Source organism: Microtus oregoni, unplaced genomic scaffold (genome assembly GCF_018167655.1).
Source record: "Microtus oregoni isolate MIOR12 unplaced genomic scaffold, Mior012 000065F_ref0000479, whole genome shotgun sequence".
Lineage (NCBI taxonomy): Eukaryota > Metazoa > Chordata > Mammalia > Rodentia > Cricetidae > Microtus > Microtus oregoni.
Window position 1 is genome coordinate 359,335 of NW_024543875.1, and position 21,879 is coordinate 381,213.

Below are 21,879 nucleotides of genomic sequence, written 5' to 3' on the forward strand. Positions count from 1 at the left end.
GTAGTATAAATAAAAAGATTTATTTATAAGTGGTATAAATATTGATGTAGAAACTCAGCTTTCTGTGTGAAACAGCGTCTTTTGTGCTTTTCTACTCCAAGGCTCCTGCTGTACCTGGAGGCCTGGGCAGGCTTCTTTAAGGTACATGAGCATATAGCTGTCTCAAAAATAAATGTGGCTTCTACTCCCGTGGTCTAGCAGTAGCAGAGCACAATGCTCTTTCTTACCTTTATTCATTTTTCTTTCCTTTTCTGAGCTTTGATTTTCCATTGAGTTCTCTATATTTTAATTACAGAATGTTTTAGTTCCTGCCAGGTAGTCAAAGTGCAGGGCAAGAGTTGGGCAGTTAAAATTCAGGATGCCTCTAAACCTGTCCCTGAGCTTTTATTTAATTATTCTTCTGGCTGACCTTTGACAACCTACCTCCTGGATCCTTCTGTCTTCAACCACAGGAAATCTGACCTTATCCTGAATTGGGCATTCTACCCAATATGTGGTTTTAAGTTGATACTTTGTCTTATGTGTAAATGCTATATTCCTTTGTGAAGCAACACTGGGAGCCCATTCTTATTTTATATTTACTTGGAAAAATCTCAGAAACCTGAGATGAGACCATTCACACAAAAAATATTACTCATAAAGAAAAAATTCATATGTGAAACATTTCACTTACTAATTCATATCATTCTTGATTATGGACAAGCCAGTTATTAATATATAATATTATATTTTAGATTTCTATTGTATTTTAATTTATTTTCATTTGTATATGTGTATTTGTTTATGCTTATGTGTGTGAATGCAAATGCTGTGGTTTTCTTGGGGACACCAGAGAAAAACTGCTAAAATAAATTCTCCCCTAGCTAAGATTGAACTTCAGTTGTTAGACTCGAAAGTAGGTTCTGAGACCTCTCCTGGGTGTTAATAGTATAGTTTCATACTCTCTGAAAAGTTTAGATAAGATTAGAGTTATGAGGTAAATTAAATGTTACTTGTTGGAAATCTAGATTCATACAGAACATTCTATCATAAACATCATAAAAGCTTACCAAGGTATAATTAATTTCCTCATCTAAATTAATCCCTTTGACTCTAATAATCAAGCGGTTATACATTTTATACTTAGATGAAATATTTTTTGTATATCCAACTTATGTAGTACACACACACACACACACACACACACACACACTCACATGTTTTCTGATTATTCCATACAGCAGTATATCTCACAATAAGTCAGTGCACCCTATAAAGTCCATGATAGACATTTAATTGAGAAGCTGTGATCTGACAAAACCCTAAGTGACCGCCTTGAACATTGCTACTTATACATAAATCCATGACCTTATTACTGGATACGGAACTACAAAATAAAAAATATACTGTTATTAAAGCAATGAGGGAATACATAGACTTTGAAATGCTTTGTATTTTTATTTCACAATTACCAAGTAAGAATTTGATTAATATTAAAAGCAGAAGCTTCTACTGCCTCATGAAGTGACATTTTATTATTCATGAACGTGTGATTCCTTAATAAATGTTCCATGGGTGAAATCACAAGCAGGATGTAAGAGGCAATGAGGAAGACCAAACCTAAGAAGATGCCAAAAAAAAACCCAAAAGTATAGGAACTATTTAAACATTAAAAGTTAACAAAGGAGAGCCACAAGAAAGTAATTGTTCACAAAGGTGAATGAAAAGGGTTGGCTAAGAATTTCAGAAGTTTTGTATACAATGGATATCTGAAAAAAAAATGTCTTTCTTGGACCAAATCTGAACATAGGATTTGATTCTTCAAGACCTGCATCTTGGTAGGAACATGGCCTCTACTAGTCCACAAAGTAAAAACCAGCTGGCTCATTGGCGGGAGGTCCAAGCTCTGGGCTCTGTCTCTACAGCTCAGTTTCAAAAAGTTTAAGTTCACATGATGTCATCATAGTCTGATTTTTATAAAACTGAAACCTAGAACAGGATAATGGAAGACGGGGGTTAAATTTAGAGAAAGGGCTTTTCCCTTCATCACATCAATCTGAACTATTTCAAAGCAGGTGTTGAACGGTATAATGTGAAGTTTGCCCACAGTACTGTGATTGTTTTTAAAGTCTGCTCCCACTTAAGGGAATGACAGCAGGAGCTCTACATCCCAGGATGATGACGATGACAATGTCGAGTTATGACCCAAAACTTGTTCCTGGAGGGAGACATTTCATTTCTGGCTGTGCCTCTAAACCATGTGCGTGTTCTCTCACAGCATCTCATTAATGACCTAACTTTAAAAATGCAGAAGAACTCCATTTATTCAGTGGAATTTATATATTTTTAATCGTTAGATGCCTAAAAATTTACCAGTAGATAGAACCTTGGGATCATCTTTGGTTTCATCATTAATATAAAGGGAAAGGAGCCTAGTTGAATCAGAGAGAGTAAAAGAGAAATGTTTATTTTTATCTTTCTAACTATGTAATTAAGAAAAATTATGTTTGGATATATACATGTGGATATTATTTATATTAATACACATATTGAATTTATAAAGCAAAGTTGATGCATGTGCATACTTTACACAAGTGTAGAAATAGACATACACAGAAACAGACAGTTGGACTCTTCTCATCCTAATCCCATTTGTGTCCATTCTCAGATTAACTAAAAGCACAATGGTCATAAAAATATTTTTAAACTTTTAGAGGAAAATAACTCTTTAATCTGTGGCATAAATGTTTATACTTGTAAGATCATAGCTTATGCTAGTATATTATAATACTAGGTAAAGCTGCATTTACATGTGTAAATATTTTAAAAACAATTTTTAATATTTTGCATCTCAAGGAAAGGGCAGTTTTAGCCTTTTTTAATTTTTTTTCTTTAGATAGACTCTTAACTCTGTAGCCCAGGCTGGAATGGAAATCAATAAGTATCCCAGGCTTGCCTTGAACTTATTGTGATTCTCTTCTTTCAACCTTTCTGGGATTATAGGTGACTTATCAAGTGGACGTCTTACCTTGCTTTTAAGCATCTTTTTTTTTTTTTTACAAAAAGAACATCAATGTAGTTTTCGTATAATAATTATAGCAATTTATGAGTTTAACATGGCAATTACAAAATGTGTAATAATCACATCAATGCAATTGGATTTCTATATTCTGAAGCACTGATAATTACTTTGTAACCACAGTTCATTAAAACTTTAGTATATATTTCATTGAAAGCATCCCCTCTTTATAGTTACCTTTGACCTAGATTTTGCAATTGTCCGTGCCTTCCTTAGTGTTCCTAGAAATTCTCAGTTGGAGATTATTTGTGGCTTGCATTTTATAAAAGAGCCATTGCATTTTTTTTTCATTGAGCCAGCAGGCTGTGAGCCATGCCCTACTTGTAAGTAGGCACAATGACCCATCACAGACCTGTGTGTGCTTTGTCTGCACACACTCTCGGGCTAGCTGAACCCAAGCAGATCAACCTTGAACTGTGAATGAATGTTAGAAGTCAAACAGAGTTATTTCAGTAAGCATCAGTAAGCAATAGCTTACTAGAACTAGGTTTAAAATTTCACTTTGTGAGTAATATTAACTACTACATTTCATCTAAGAAGTTTAGGCTTCAGTTTATTTATGTTGTTTTTGTTCTTTTTTTTTGTTTGTTTGTTTGTTTTTCAAGAGAAGGTTTCTCTGTAGCTTTGTAGCCTGCCCTGGAACTAGCTCTTGTAGACCAGGCTGGCCTTGAATTCAAAGATATTCACCTGTTTCTGTCTTTGCAAGTGCTGGGATTAAAGGTGTGTACCACTACCACCAGGTTTGTTTTAAAATTTATCGTAAGGAAGAGTTAATGTCTTTTGAAATTCTAAAACTAACTTAAACTATAATCGGTGATTTCTTTCTTAGAAACATGTGGATATTTACTAAAATGCATGAAACTTATTAGAGGAAAACCACCCTACAATCAGAAATTTCTAGTAACAATACTTCTTGTGGAAATAGTCATGTTTAAAGGTGGTTTTTATTAAGAAGTCCTTGCAAATTAGACATACACTATTTATTAATCTTGTATTTACAGAATAAAGCACTCTTGCTCCTACATGGTGCAGGAATGTGTGTCAGGAAATTACAGACTGTGATTCCCTCTGTAAATTCTTGGATTTTTTTATTTCTTTTTTGAAATTATCATAAAGTTGTGGATTTTCTTCCTTCTTTTTCTTTTCTCCAAATCTTCTCACAGAAACTTCCTTACTCTCTTTTAAATTCATTGCTGTTTTTTTAAACAAATTATTGCTACATGCATATGTGTGTACACATATAGTCCTAATTACAACCTACTAGGTCTGTATAATGCTTCCCGTGTGTATGTTTTCATACACACACACACACACATCCATACATACATACAATTTGGTAATGAATAACATTGGTGTGCCCTTCCCTGGGGAAGCCCATTTCGGCTTTCCTTTGCTGCCTGCAGTTCTTTGTGTAGGGTTCAGGCCTCCTGGGCTCCCAGCTCCACCTCATCCCACAGGTGTCCTCTTTAGCATGTCTAAAGGACAAATTAAGGCATCCATATTGTTGAGACTCAATAGATGTATCTTCTGACATTACTAGGAGAAACCATTACCACTTTACTAAACCAGTTTTATCCCTAGCTACATTTCTAAATATTTGTCCTTATATTGAAAATAAATCTAGTTTTCACTCCTCATCAAAGAAACGTCTCTTTGCAACAGATGGGGTCCATTACAGAAAACCATAACAGATCAAAATACTGAGTTGTGTAGTCAAAAATTCTGCAATTTCATACACTGTTCAACCAACTTTTTCCTAGTTATTGATCCAGTATTATTGGCTTGTTTATTACATTTAGAAAACATAAGTGCTTAACTTACAAACAGACCTTGTATCTGTATTTTTTGGATGTCAATTATCTGAAGGGTAGTTAATATTCTAATTTATCCTGCAGTTTTTAAATGAGTGGGTTCTTGCTCAATATTTTTATCTGAGGCTATTTCAGGGAAACTGATACCTCCAATAGACAAGTGTTCCTCCTTATTGTCCAAGGATTACATCTTAGATCATTTATAGTTTGTGCAGACTACTAAAGAATGTTTTTACTTGAATAAATTGTTATACTTTCATTTTAGCTTTTGAATCTAAGAAATAAATGCCATTGTCCATACCCAGACATAGTCCAGAACACAGCAATCACAAGAATTAGATCCAGTTTTTCCATGTATTATTAATATGCACTAAATATTGATTTTATTATGATCATTGCATGATGTCACAATGTGTTTTGAGTATATTGGCAGACAATTGCTTTAAAATTTTATAAATGTTTTAGACAAGAAATAAAAATTATAATTTATTTCCTTAATGGCATATTAATTTTTCAATTTCTATCACTCTTACCTTTCTGAAATTTTGTTCTCAAGGAACATTATTTTGATTATGAGATAACAAAATTTTCCAATATTTTCAGATGCTGTTACTGTCTACAGGAAAAATTTCTTACAGTCAGTGCTGGTACCAATGTCTATTTCTTTCCTAAAGCCAAAAAAGCCTGGTTATCTTATATTTTTATTTTATAATAGTAATATTGAGATAAATTAATCATGATGAAAATTAAAAAGAAAGATGCTTTGGTTAAAAATTTGAAAAATAATGTAAGCCTTATTTTCCTCAATGCATGTTTTAAGTACTTTAAGATTTCTTAAGTGAATCAAGAAAGGATTTACTTAGGTGAATTCAATACTCCACTTATACACAGGAATCTTAGCTTTCTTATTCAACACACAATAGTACAGGTTGTAATATATTAGTCTACTGCATAGAACAATGTGAGTGTGTTTCTTTAAAAAAATTCTGAAGACATTACACAATCTTGATATAGTTAGAATAAATCAATTTATATACGTGCAAATGGCAAACATTATATCTTACTTAGTGCTGTTTTGTGACAGCATTTTTCAGCAGTTTTATTATTTGTCACATACCAAAGCATTTATTTTATATAACATTTGTAGTGTGGTCAAATCACTAAATAGTATGAATTGGTAAATTGATGGAGCTATATTTTCTATTCTATCAAAATTCTGCAATTAAGCTATGTATAGTTAGTGAATGAACTACAAAAGCTTCCTCTAAGGAGATTAAATAATGAATATTCTTGAGAAAATTAAGTACTTACAAAACTATTAAAATACTACATAAAATTCAGATAGATTTTGTTTTTGTTTCTTTATGGCACTCAGAAATGGGCTTTAATGTGGAAGCCCAAGGGGGAAATTTTACAAGAACTACAAACTTTGAAAAAAATGATTATTTGTATTACTTAGTTTTTTCCCTCTGACAACAAGAAGCAAGAAATACTCATTTTGGATCCTATACTTAGAGGTTTCTTTACAAAGTCTCTGTGACTGGATAAGGCAGAACTTCTGAAGTGGCCTATGATGAAGCAAGCATGCTCATCTCATCACAACGTGGAAATACAGAAAGAACAGAAAAATAAGAGAACTAAATGCATCCTTGAGATATATAACCTCCAGTGACTTGCTTAATGGTACAATGACTTCCTACCTCTCCACCCTGATGCCTTTGATACATAAGTTAGAAGGGTGCACTTAAGATTCAAATAACACCAATTTCAATGTCTCAAACATAATTGTTTTGCAATAAATAAGTTATAAAAATTCCATTTTCAATAGATGTCTTGTAATCATTAAATAATTTGATCAGTATCCTTACATGATTTATTGCCTTATAAACAGAAGAGAAAATACTGATATTTTCAGTTAGATGTGAGAAATAAAAATCATGCTTAGGGAGAGAATAAATATATACAAGACAAAAATACCAAAATTTTTCTTCTGAGGAAACCCATTAGGCTATGAGATGAAGATTAAATTCTTTACAGACAAAGGTATATTTGTAGGTTTTTTTTACTAAATTTATTAAGAGTGTTTCTTCTTCATTTTGACAATAATTTATAAAATACATTGAAATCTACATGTAGACTATTTATTCAAGTCTCATCTTCTTGGAAAAAAAGTAGAATTTTATTAAATTTTATTGATTTTCTAAAAATTTTAATGATTGTTAAATATATTAGGAGAAGATTATAAAATTCTTCTAATCCTCTGGTTCTTATTGCCTCTCAAAAAATAAAATAATTAAAAAAAATCACTTTCCTTGAAGGAATTGAGAAACTGACACACAAGATTAAAGGGAAATATTTTCTGCATATGAGAATGTCATTGTCTCATGACTATATTAAACAGAAACCTACTTAGGGATTTTTATATATTTTTAGTAGCTTAAAACATTATGAAAATTTATTATCATGGTCTAAAAGGGGCTTTAGATTCTGGGAAATATAAATATGAACTATGTAAATACATATCTCAAATTTTTAATAGAATGTATTAAATATATTAATATACTAAGTGACTGCTATATATTAAATATTACCTGTGTTTGTTTTTTCTTTTATAGAGATGATAGCAATTCATACTCATAAATTCTAACTTATAGATATCTTGTACAAATATTTAATACAAAAATTATGTTTTGCCATGAGAAGAATATTATACCAGTATATATATGGACCAAGCATAAAGACTAAATTTTGTTACATGAATAAGTTGTAACTGCCAGATATTTATTTGGTAAGTCTAATACTATTCTTAGGATTTCAGAGGCAGACAGATCACTTTGAGTTTGAGGCCATTTGTAGCCACCCTGGGCTACACAGTGGTTCCAGACCAGCTAGAGATGTGTTCCATACATCATAGTGTGACTCTCATTACTCCCTCTGGGGTTTCCATTTTCCCTTTTCTGTTAACTTTCTTTCTACTCATCATTCTCTACTATCCCATAGTCTATTCATATTTTTATGCTTCCTGTGCAGTTACTGGGTGAGAACCTTCATGCAGTCAGGAGTCATAAGTACTCACATTTTCTTGATTCATTGATTACAACATCATATTGGAGAAGAATCCAATAAGCATCAGATACTCAAGAGAAGTTTGTAGATTGAATAGATTACAAAAAAATGTATGTCCACCAAAGGCCATATGCATAGAGAAAAGTGTGGGTCTTAAATAATTTGTAATACACCCCAATTTGCTTCTTCTTATAATGCATCATTTTAAGAAACAGAGGACATCAAGTTAGAAATTTTAACTTATGAGTTCAAAATATCAGCACAAGTAAGTGTTCATCACAACATATTTTTAATTAATAAAAAACATTTCATTGAACTTTAGATAATTGATACTTTTTAAAAATTTCAAGCTTTTCACATAGATTATTTCTCTACTTTCTCTTAAGCAGTTGACCTGAACTTCATGATTGTCCTTCTTATATCACATGACATAGAAAAATTCAAGCCCTGGTACTCCCAACGCCTTCTATGGTGTTACAACTACACTGTGACCCCAGCAGGGGATGAAGAAATAGCCTGGGGTATTTAGGGAGACCTGCTAATTCTGAGACACATTCTGCATGGAAGGGGTTAACTTATCTTGATGCATTTTAAAAACCTCTGTTGCTACAAGCAAGAAAAAAAAAGGGGGGGTGGCCTCCTTTTGCTCTCAAATTCAGCAGGAAAGTAATGAAACATTAAGTGAAAAACAAAGTCAAATGTGTGAGTTTCAACACAGTACTCCTTCAAGAATGAGTGTGGCTGGAGCTGAGAAGATGGCTCGCTAAGAAAATGCTTGCTGTGCAAATGTGAAGACCTGAGTTCAGAGCCTCGGCACTCATGTAAAAGCTGGTGGAACAGTATGCCTGAAGACTACTCCTGTGCTGAAGCCCCATTCTGAGTAGTCACTGGCTATCCAACCTAGCTTCAGTTTCAAGGAGAGATCCTCTCTCAAATCAAAGATGGATGACTGTAGAAGGAGGCCTGAAGTAACATCTGGTTTCCATACGTGTTTTCAGAGACAAGTGCTAACCACATGCACACTCATGAATACACACCATCCACATACTGGAACACACGAAAGAAAAAACAAAACAAAACTGAAAATGGCTGCGATATTACACAGGAATAGTGAAATGTAAATTATGTCTTCATTTCTGTATGTTCATCATTCACTTCTAAAGGTATCTCTCAGTTCAAAGATAATACAGATGCAAACATGTTCCACTACAGAGATGGGCCCAAAACACAGACTTTGAACACAGAGAGACACAGTGGAGCATGGGAGCTTGGGTAACACCACTGGGGTTGACATTCTTTGACAAACTATTGGAGTTAAATAGGTAAGTTCTACTCCTTCTATGCTGACAAGTGCATAGACTGTATGGTCCCATGTGAAGCCTTCAACAGGGTTTCAGCCACTGGTGAGCAGGTTTTTTTTGTTTTTTTAAAGTTCTCCTTAGAGTCCTGCCTTGTCCCCCTTCAGAGGCACCAGGGCGTAGCCAGTCTTTATTAACTGATTTTTAACAGATAAACCAAAGCTGCCAAGACTTTTTTAGAAACTTGATAGCATTAGACATAAGTACTTCTGGGACGCCTGAGTCTTAGCCAGAAGCTGTGTGGTGTCTGTCTGTTTTCTTGCTGTGTTCAGCCTAATTAATGGTTGATCCTAACACCTTTTTAGCACACTTATCAATTGCTGCCATCTGTCCCTGGAAATACTAGGAGGATTGGTTCCTCTGTCTCTATCTGTTATCTTTCCTTATTTTCTACTTGGAAATAGGAACCACAAAAGGAAAAAAAGTAAAATGTGTCCCCTGACATTTTTGTAAACTTGAACACTTTTAAAAATAATCATAAGGCCTTGGGGATAGTTCAGTGGGTAAAAATACTTGTTCAGCAAGGATGAGAACCTTAGTTTTAATACACAGGACCCACGAAAAAGTCAGGCATGTAACCTGAGTATTAGGGGAAGAAACAGGTGAATCCCAAGTGCTTACTATCCAATTAAGATGGGGAAATGATAGGGCTTCAGTTCAGTGAAACATTTGTCTCAAGTAATAAGTAGAGAGTGATAGAAGACACCCAGGGTCCTGTTCTGTCTTTGTTGTGTGCATAAACCTACTATACAAACACACACACATGAGGAGAGAGAGAGAGAGAGAGAGAGAGAGAGAGAGAGAGAAAACATACATAGACTCTAATCAAATTAAAACAATCTAATAAAATGGCATAAACTACATAAAGACATCTAAATGAAAATTGACATATGTGCCTTTATATATGTTTTTAATGATGAAGAAGGAACTCCAGCATGGACCTTCCTCTCACACCTGCACCTCTCAATGAATCAGTCACTGTGGTGATTATGATGGAAATCACTTTCTTGTTCTTGGTACTCTCTACTTCTAAATATAGATTACACAGTACAGCTTGGCTTAGGCAGCCAGGGGGATTTATGCGGATATATGGAGCTTCAAACATCATCTTTTACTGAGATTTCATTAAAGTGATGATTTTGAGATTTGTCTGTGTAGCAATAGTTCATATACTTTCAAAGGTGTCAATTGCTCAGTTGTGTACGTAAATCATAGTGCCTGCACTTGCGACCTTTATGAGTAATGCTATCACAAATGTTGTAAAAGATACATATATTTTTCTCATATGTACAAAAAACAGTAGAATTGCTAATGTCTATGTGGTTTATCTAGAGACATTACAAGATTTTCCATAACTGTGCATCTTCCAGACTCATTAATATAGACTCCAGTAGAAAGAGCAGCTCACTGTCCCTGCATAGCCTAGTATCTTTTTATTTTCTTTTGTTAGGGGTGAGTTGTCTTCTTTCCCTTCTACTTCAGATTTTCTTAAGTTTTAAGAATTTAGTAAAATTTTAAACCCCCTAGACACATGTTAAGTTCCTTTTTATCAGTGGCAGTTCGAGTATCCCGCTTTTCCTTGAATTGGATAGTCTTTTGAAACGTTGCAGTCAGACATATGACAAAGACCTTTTCAGTGACTTCCTGTTCGTTTCTTAGAACATTCATTCCTGAGATAAAAATAAATATTCAGTTAATTCAATTCCTTCTCTTCTATTTTTATTATATTTTAGCACCTTGTTTAACCAATATGTGTGAGGTCAGCGTCAAACCTATTAATACCTGCACTTTCTAAAGTTTCATTTAGAAAGATTTTAATATTTGTGTCATGAATTCACCTGACTACTATGACTGAAACTGAGTCACATCATTTAGGAAAAGAAGAGTAACATGCTTTTAAAAGAGACATTGGGAGGCAATCCCGAGACTTGGCTCATTGGCTAAGAATGCTTACTTCTCTTTCAGAGGACTTAAATCTAGCTTTTAGTAGCCATACTGTGCAGTCCCTATGCCTGTGACTCTAGCTCCAGGGAATCTGACACCCTCTTCTGGTCAGAGCTTCTAATGACATCACACAGGAGCAGGAGACAAACCCCACAACTGCAAATTCTTTCTCCCTTACTCTGATTCCCTGTTCACTCTTTGTGTCTCTTTTAGTTCTTGAAGCAGTTAGAAAAATTCCAATCCTCAGGCAAGATACAAACTATCTATCTTAGAATGAAGAAGGATTAAATTTATTTGGAGACATTAGAATTTAAATCTGGGAAACTTAATTCAAGCCACCGTGCTATTACATAAAGGATCCTATTGAGTGGCATCTGTTTTATGGCTTAAGCTGAAGAGTGACGGTAGGTGACAGTTTTTATTTGCTAATATTGTGATGGTTAGAGAAAAGCTCAAACCTCTTGTTAGGAAAGGATCAGACAGAATCACAAGAGGTGGCTGTAGTTCTTATCACAATTTATAAGGTGAACACCCAGACATCTCAAGTAAAAAGCTTAATAGTGGACATGCCTGAGATGCCACAGTTCTAATTTAAGAGCCCCCCCCCCAATTGACATTAGTCCATTTTAATTTTCTTATTTTTAACCCATGAACACATTTGCAGCTCAATGGTCTCACCCAGAGGCCTCCTGTACCCAGATGTATGCATCACATATTCTTCTACTTGATCTAATGTTGGAATAAAATGTCCTTGAGAGGGAGGGTGACATACTAGGTCTGGTATTCAAAACACATCTCTGTGCTATAATTATTTCCACAGTGCTTAGCTACTCACAAATGCATTTATTTATCAACTACCACCTGCCTAATATATAATTAAGGATACATTCAAAAGTGCAAGAATTCTTTCTATAAGAAGATATATTTGGTTTTTATTGTGAATAGGTTTTTTTTATTACTATATCCATGAAATCGTTCAAGATTTACTGAAGGAATATATCAATGAATGGATGGATAAATAAGTGGATTTCTTATATTAAAACAAGCTTAACAACATTTAAGTCTGAATCAATAGCATGCGTTGCTTTCATATTAACCATAATACATCTAATCCACCAGGTAATTAGACATGTTTCTTTCTAATGGTTGCTCTCACACACACACCAAATGGTTCTCTCTGGTACGACAAAGATCCTCTACTAGCTGGTGGAAGTTACACATAGCATAATCTTGTCATACCTATTTCAGAGTAGGCTTCACATATTTGTTTTTTATTTTCATCAAATACAGTTTTGGATAAATGAATCTTATATATCAATGTGTAATTTATGTGTATTTTTATGTGTATGTGTGTGTACATGTGGAGGAAGAAGGAATCTTGCTTTCAGGAGAAAACTCAAATGTACCATTGTATATATATTGAATCCTAGAGAAAAATATTCTATGACTTTCTTTATCGTGGCAAGCTGTCTGTAGCATGATTAATAAAAACTCAGAGACCGATATTGGGGTTCAAACTGAAAAGCAAAACAAGCAGTTACTGGCTCTTATTAATTACTACCTCAGTCTGAAATGGCAGTCCTGCCTCCAGGAATCTCAGAATGAGACTGTGCCTGAGAGCTGTCTCCTCCTATCTTAAATTCCTCTCTAGGGCTGGGATTAACGGCCTGCGCCACTACCACCTGATTCCTATGGCAAACTAGCATTTCAACTGGGATTAAAGGTGTGTGTCACCACTGCCTGGTCTGTAAGGCTGACCAGTAGGACTGTTTTACTCTTTAATCTTCAGACATGCTTTATTTATTAAAATACAAATGAAATATCACAACAACCATCAACGCTGACAATTACTATAATCAAAAATTCTTCCAAGTACTGATATCCTATTTTGATGTACAAGGTTCATTAGGTCAGTGGCTTGTGATAGAATAGATCTATTAAATCTGACATTGAATACATTAAATTTGTGAATGAGTACTTGCTAAATAGCATAATTACAGCTATGATCTGAAGCCAAGAAATATGCTATCGACTTCTTCCTGGTAAGTCTTAACTGGGAAGGAAAGCTTTGTATAAAATCACCTTGAAATGGAGAAAGTGCTAAAAGGAAAAAATGCCATGTGGCAAAAATTTTTCATCAGATGGAATGGGTATGTAATCATGGCAAGCTGCCCATCCAACTAACACATTGGAAACCATAGAATGGGCCAGCTGATATCCGTGGGACTTCTAGAATTCTGGCAGCAACAGGGCCCTGAGGTCACCTTATAGCTAGGTTGCTAAGGCAACCTACTTATTTAGAATGGGTGTCTGAAAGAGGTGAAATTCTCAGTTCTTATTCCAAGATAGAGGGTGCAGAATTCCCTAAACAAAGATGTAACCTGCAAAAATGTCACCTGCTAACAGACAGATACTTGTCAAGACTTTCTTCAAGAAATAAATTTTGTCCTTAAACAGCCCAAACCAAAATAGTTGCAATTATTTATGCTCTTGAGATGCAAGAATTATCAAATTAGAATAGAACACCTGCCCCCAATTTCCAAATAAATAAATAAATAAGGCTCATTGGTCATTCATTACTGCTTGTTGCAGAGGGTTGCTCCTTCGTTCTGACCACCCAGAACCGAAATAATCACACAGAAATTGTATTAATTAAAACACTGCTTGGCCTATTATTTTTAGCTTGTTATTGGCTCTTATATTAATTTAACCCGTTTCTATTAATGTGTACATCGTCACGTGGCAGTGGCTTAGCAGAAAAAGATTCCAACCAGTGTTTGTCTCAGGCTGAGGATCCATGGTGTCTCCCCCTGGCTTTCAGTCCAGTTTTCCCCACCTACCTAAGTTCTACCCTATCAGGCCAAGGCAGTTTTTTATATTCATTAACCAATAAAAACAACACACAGACAGAAGGACCTCCCACACCAACTGCTTATTCTCATGGGCAAAAACATTTAGGTGCTAGTTCAATCATGGGGTTTTATTTCATTTCCTCAAAAGATTTTCACCTTTCATTTTAGATAAACCTTTTTTTACATATATATTTTCTCATAGAAGTGATTTTCTAGCTCCCAGCAGTCATTTTCCTTGCTCATGTATGTCTGTGGTCATTTGATCTGTTAATGTTATAACAGCTGAAGGAGAGGATGCTATTTAAATAGGTATATCTATCATCTTATTTGGTATCGCTTGTTCTGCAATAACAATGCATGCTTTCTGGCTCATATTTAGCTCAATTATTAAATTAAAGTAACTATAGTAATACAAAATGAACATTGAAATGCCTACATACATATGGATTTCTATGAATATTTTAAGGATTCATTTGCTATCATGATGACTACCAAGGTGTGAGCAATAAAATGACCTAAATGTAAGCATGCACATGTATACTGCTCAATATATTAGAAACATCATGAAATATTAATATTGGCAAATATTTGTATTCAATGAAACATTTTAACACTTTGATCAGATATACTAATATATATTTGATTAGTCAGATTCATTAATTTAATTGATTATCAGAATCATGTGAGACCTTTACATCTGTAAGAATTTGCCATGCTCTCCTGCCAATTCACTCCTAGCGGACCAGATCCCAATGCCTGCCAAGCAGGGGTGGGGTGAGCATGGTTTCAGCTACTTTCCTCTTAAACCTGAGAGGGCATACAAGCTCCTGGGCCTACAAACTCCATTCAATTGCTCCGTAGCCAGACCTCCCAAAGGTTCAGAGCTGTTTGTGCTGGCGAACCAGGAAGCCACGTCTATGCAATTTTTTGCTGCTAATGCTGAATCAGGAAGATCTCTCTTAAAGGAGCCATGACACCCCTGCTCACTTCTAGCAAAGACAGCCCATCTGAAAAAAAAAAATGTGACTTCCAAGAAATTGCACTGAAGTCTGTTCTTTTTGTCTAGAATTCATTTTGTAGCTCTCTCGGTTTTATGTGGATTTAGCTGTACATGTTGGGGACCATCTGTAGATGGAGGCTGGTTATTCATTCCAGGTTTTCAAGACCTGAAGTAATCACACAAAACTATATTATTTGCAATACTGTTTGGCCAGGCTTAAGTGTATTGCTAGCTACAACTTATATCTTAAAGTATTCCATTTCTTTTAACCTGAGTATTACCACATGGTTGTGACCTACCTACTGGTAAGGTTCTGTCTTGCATCTGTCTTCTGTGTCTGCCTCTTGTGGTGGCTCCACATATTCTCCTTGACTCTGCCTACTCACTCCTCTTTCTGCTTGGAATTCCTGCCTTGCCCTATTCTGCTAAGCTGCTGGCTAAAACAGCTTTATTCATTAACCAATAAAAGCAGCCCTTATACAGAAATATTTCCCACAGCAGTATGTTGGAACCAGAACTCCTATAGTAAAAAGAAATGTTATCATGTACAGCTTTGCTATTTGTAGCAAATAGCACCTATCAGTAAGATAAAGTAACCTGAAAGAAGGGCAACACCTGTGGAGAATTTTCTGTACACTGAAACTTTGGCCCATCTTGTTAAATTCCCCCTCAATTCCAAGCATTACTCTTCTGAGCACTAAGTAACACTGAAGTTGGGTGATGAATAAATAAAAGAGCTGTGATAAAAATATAAAAGCTTTACCAATTTTTCACAGTCTTTTTGTCTTTTTTTGTATATTAACATTTTTTCATACATTTTGTCATGATTAGGGGAGAAACTCAAGATGTTCTACCCCTTTCTGAAGGACTACTAGCAGTGTATGGTTCTGAGGGAAAGGGTGTCATTTTTTGATTGCTACAACCATTGGTAATTTGCCCTTGCTCCAGTAAATAATTTCCCTCCCATGCTGTGGAAAGAAACTAATTAAGCTTAAGGAGTCCACATGCGACACAAGACGTGCAAATAGAAAGGAGTTTGCTGGGAAGAAAGATTTCAGCAGAAAAACGAGAAAGATGAGAAAGAGAAATGGATTGGATAAAAATGGCTGAAATTCATTAATTGGAGCTACGCAAATCATATGTTGATTCCATATTGTAATCATTAATATAATTTTGGAAGGTTCAACAAAGAAATTCAATGCCACATGCTAAATGCCATGTATCAAAGCAAACCAATCATTCTAAAGAAATTGACCAGTTCCTCATTTACAGGTATGCAGCTATTAACCCTTTGATAAGGAAGATATATCTAATCCCTGAGATGGGCAGACATGTTATTGTATGCTTGGAGCTCAACACCATTGCTGATGTATTTTTCAAAGCTATAGTAAAAGATCTAAGAAAGAGAGCAGGCGCAGAGGGAGTGAGTGTTCAGATGGTTATTTTACTTACTTTGCTCTTAGTGGAAAATTCATTTGTGATTGTTCTGAGAATGCCTTTTAACATGGAAAATGCTGTCTTTCAGTGAGTAAGAAAAATGTTCATGGGAATAATTTGGAAGAATTACACTCATGTCTTCTACTAGCAGAAAAGGGATTGTGGCAAATGTGTACTTTAAATAAAGACAGAATAGAAACACAGTGACTAAGATTCTAAAATTACCTTTGATGAAATCTCTCTTCATGCTACTGAAGAATTTTTCTTCATGAATTAAAATATGCTAAATTTAGACATTAAAAAGTTGTGTCCATTTCAAATTACCAAGAAAGTTCAATTGCTTTGGACAAAATACATTTTACTTTTCTTTTCAACATACCTACGGAGATCATGTAATATTATACAGTAAAAATCAGAAAGCAACCTAAAAGATTAGTGTTGATTATTTCTATAAAATAAGAACATTGTCCAAAAATAATAAAGTGAGCTCATATAATTAACAGTATTTTAAAAGCTAAAACTACAGATTCAGAAAGACATTTACTCAAGCCTTTGTCCTGCCTCTTAGTTTCATTATAAAATGAACATAACGGTACCTGTTTAAAAGTAGTAATCAGGATTAGATGTACACATATTATTTGAAAGATATCATTTTACATAATAAATATTTAGCATATTCTAGTAAATATAAAACTGTAAAGCAAGAGAGTTGTATGGGCCCAATATAAAACTGTATTTTTTACTATTTTCTAAATTATATCATGACCATTTGTTGATAATCCTGAAGCTGTATAAGACAATTATAAATATTATTTTTTATTCAAAGTTAGAAAACAAGCAGTATGTATCTATTTCACTTAACCCGAATAAATTTACACTGCAGTGGGATATGAAATAAAGAATTTCCATTATTCATGCAGTACTGGCAACTAAGTGATTACTTAAAAATGATTAAAATAAGCTGATTAATGCACTGAATTTTACATGATACATTTTGTTTTTAAGATGTGCTGTAGTTTCTATGAGTCACACACTTCTTTAAAGAAGCTATTCTATGAAGTAAATGGGGTTTTACAAACTCGTTCCTTATGGATTGGTTGAATAGAGAAGACCTCAAAAGCCAGTAAGTTTATAGGAAAGAGTGGATAATCAGATGCCTTTATTTGTTTCAGATTTTCAGACGATGTTGGTTGGTTTTTAAGAAGGCTTCTAGCAAGGGACCCAGAAGGCTAGAAAAATTTCCAGATGAAAAGGCAGCTTATTTCAGAAACTTTCACAAGGTAAGTCACACATGTAGAGGTCCCTGGGGAACAGCTGGGCTCTTGACAACTTGTGGAGACATTTCTTTGATGAATGAAATCTACAGAGGGAAAAATTCATAGCCAGGATAAAATGCTCCTGTTCTGATAAAATGTAAAAGTTATTTTTCTTTCTTATCTTAATCATCTGCTGTAAATCCAAGTTATACTTCTGCAAACTGGAAAGCTCATTTTTATGGCGACTTTGCAAAATTAGATGAGTCATAACTCAACTAGATCCATTCTAAGGTGCTGAGTGGGTACTTTTCTCCTGTTCAGGTTAATTGTGCATTTGCTGCTCTGATTTAAACGATAGCAGTATTTAAGAAATGACGTTTATCAGACAAGCTTTAGCAATGTTAATATAGATAGCATTAGCTGTTTACTCAGCACATTAACAAGAAATGATCATTAAATATGCTGGTATGTAGATGCTGCATAAATTCCAGGAATAAACTATAAGCTTCATAATAACTGAAAGAATATACAATATGACCTTCACATAGCCATAAACATGTGGCCTTAATTTATCTTTGGTGATAATTTCATACCACTGTACCCAGAAGTGTGGAATTGTATAGCCTGCATACCGCTGCTTGCAAAAGCTCAATACAAATTCTAATTCCTCATTAGCAACTTACACAGTGACTCATAGAGCATAAGTGACCTCAGATGATGTAATGAATTTGTAGTATTTTATTTTACATGATATACAGTTTTATTTTATTCCATTTTGTTAACTATATGTTACTTGACATACAGTTAATAAGCTATATAATCCAACTATGAAAAGACTACCAACCATATATTTACATCTAAATATGGTCAGATAGCCTAAAACTGAAGTTGTTGTAATCTTTGTCAGGTATTTTACATGTTGATATTGATCTACTACCAGAAAAATAATGTTTGATTTTCTGCTCAATAATTTACTAGCTTATGGACATTTTGGTTTTCTTGTTAGTGAATAGATTTTAACAGTTGCATTGCATGTCTCTAATGACAATTTGAGTGGGTATTTCATAAAATGGCCAATATAATTCTGCCTATTTTGATCATATAAAAAAGGATTTGCATACTAAAATTTCACTGGTGCTGTGTATCATTAAGATCAGCCATGTTTTTAAAACCCTTAAAGCAGACTTAAGAATAAGTGGCAAGCAGTGAATTAAATATAAAGCCATAACGTTCATTTTTATGCTTTTAGAAAGAGGCTTACTATTTAGCCCAGGATAGTCTCAAAAGATTGGCAATCTTCCTATCTTAGGTCCTAATTTCAGGAATTATAGACTTGAACCATCATAGCTGACTCATATTTTCTTTACAAGAAAAATTGTGGAGGGCTGAACATTTTATATGTTCCATAAAATTTTGGCTAGAACTTTTCATGGTGATTTGAATAGCATATCACCCATATTCTTTAGTTTTTAAGTATTGGGCCCAAGACTGTTTGCAGAGTCTGTGGTGGTTTGAATGAAAATGGTCCCAATAGATTCATAAGGAGTGGCATTGTTTGGAAGTATTAGGATATGTGGTTTTGTTGGAGTAGATGTGGCCTTGTCAGAGGAAGTGTGTCATTAGACATGGACTTTGACGTTTCAAAAACTCAAGTCAGCACCAGTGTCTGCCTGCCAATCCAGATGTAGAACTCTCAGCTGCTTCTCCAGCACCATGTCTGACTGCTTGCTGCCATACTTCCCACTATGACAATGGACTAAACCTCTAAACTGCAAGACATGTTCAGTTAAATGTTTTCTTTTATAGGAATTGTGGTAGTCTTAGTGTCTCTTCACAGCAATAGAACCCCTGATTACACAGAACCTCAGGGGATGTGGCCTCATTGGAAGATATATGTCATTCGTGTTCAACTTTGAGATTTAAAGATATCATTTCCAATTAACTCTTTTTGCTCTTTGCTTGCAGTTCAAGATGTAAGTTGTTAACTTCCATGTCTGTCCATTGTGTCTCTGTTCCATCATCTTGAACTCTAATCCCTCTGGATTTGTAACCCCAAATAAAGTATTTCTTCTGTAAGAGTCCTTGAGTTTTATCAAACCAATAGAAGAGTAACTGGTGCAACCTTGCTGCTCAGCAGTGCCACGCATTGGTTGACACTCCAGTTAATACAATGCTGTTTTCCCCCCAAATAAAACAAGCAAAATGCTTAGCAAGACATGGTTTAATTTATCATTTTTATATGAAAACAATACATCTTTTCTAGGATTTCAACTGTAGACTGGTAATTTGGTGACAAATACATATTGAATGTCTGCTCTATACCAGGTACTCTATTCATGACTTGGGATGTAAGGTTGCATAAGACAAAAATATTGTCCCATAAGCTTGAATCTTACTGCAGACAAAATGCATACACACATAACATGGCAAGGAGAGTTATAGAACTATGTATTTCCTATAATTTAGAATTCAAGTTGATTTTGTAACAAAGATAACACTTGAATGATTCGAGAAAGGGTGTCTATCATTTATTGATGAGTGGTCATCTCTAGAAGAAATCTAAATTAGTTCTCCTCCTTGCTTATCTTGTTGTTGTCTTGTTTTACTTGTTTATTATGCTTTTGGTCTCTTGTTCCTTAATTGTTAGTGTTACATGTATGTAACCATATCCTAAGTTTTTTTTAGTGTTGCTTATATGTATCTGTGGTTGAGGTTGACTTTTGGGGGCTTGGATAAGCTGTCAGGAACTTGTTCCTGGAACAAACGAAGTCTTTCTCTCTTAGCAGTCATTAATTGACCATAATTCTTTATCTGGGGGTACAGCCTTATTTTATTCTTGAGATCATATTTTATTATGCAGCCCAAGCTGGCTGTGAACTTGGGGTTCTCTCAATTCAGCTACTCAGGTGTAGAAATTATAGTCATGAATCATCAACCTGACACTTCTCATTTCATATAATATGAATTTCCAACTTTAATCTCTTCTTATACTACAGTAGCAATCATGTGCTCTCTATAGGAGTGTTCAGGGATAAAGAATGTGCTTTCTGGGATTTGTCTTGGACACTGCATATTGAAAATCTCTTCGTTTCCACTGTGAATGGTCAGCTTGCAAAAAAAAATTCAGTCTTTGAAATATCCTGCCTGTCAGCCTGATCTAGAATTCAGATTCATTATTTGTATGATTTTATAGACCTTCTTAAATATGTACTATTTTTTTCTTCACTGGGGATTCAGTGGTGGAGAAAAATTATTAAATGCTACATCTGTTTACCATTGTTCTTAAGCTTAAATGACAAGGAAAGTGCTATGAAATCGAGTATTTTACTGTAAAAGAAAATGAGAATAAAAAATAAACTGCTGCAGCTTGGTGAGACAAAGATGAAGTATTACAAGGAGCAGCCTCAAAGAATATCAAAGATGAAGCAGATCATTTCATAATTGAAGACAAAAACACCTGATACAAGAGATTGAGGTAGAAATCCTTGGTATGCTTAAGAACAAAAAGACTGAGCCAAAATATGGAAGAAGAGATTCAAAATAAATCAACAAACAACTGGCAAATATTCTGTAAGTGATGGAAATAATAGGGATATAAACAGGAAAGTGTATCATAACTGCTATGATCAAATGTCTATTTTTCCTTCCATCTCCTCTCTATAAAACAGTAATCTGTAACTATATATTCCTCCCACAAACATCAAACCACAAAATCACAAAATACAAAATAACATTGGTCTCTTAACAAAACACTTTGTTTGTAATAGAGAGTCAAATGATTTGCCAAAACAAAATGCACCCCTTTATACCAGGGGGAGCTGCAGTCATAGTAATTGCCCTGGCCCTGGCAGACTCCCACTCACCGGAACACTACAAAGCCTAAGGAAAGTAGCTGGCACTGATTATGGTGGGCTATCAGAGAGTAAGGAAGACACACTTCAAAGAGAAATTCAGAAGATACTGTTAATGATATACACACACTCAGTACAGGTCTTGGGTGACAGCGATGGGGTCTGGCAAACTAGCATCACCTCGTAGCTGAGGCTTGAGTATCCTGCCTTAAGCATGAGCCACCCACAGATCACCACAGATATAGC

At 34.6% G+C, this 21,879-nt stretch overlaps 1 protein-coding gene across 2 annotated transcripts in view; it reads left to right on the plus strand.

Moving 5' to 3' along the window:
* Dok6 (docking protein 6) overlaps window positions 1-21,879 on the plus strand; it is a 325,272-nt gene that overhangs the window by 91,413 nt on the left and 211,980 nt on the right. Inside the window, exon 2 of one of the 2 annotated variants that reach the window (XM_041640797.1) lies at window positions 17,699-17,806. The exons of the other annotated variant lie outside the window; for it this stretch is intronic. Within the exon in view, the coding sequence (XP_041496731.1) occupies window positions 17,699-17,806 (108 nt within the window). The remainder of the gene's footprint in view (window positions 1-17,698; window positions 17,807-21,879) is intronic. 2 annotated transcript variants of the gene reach the window in all.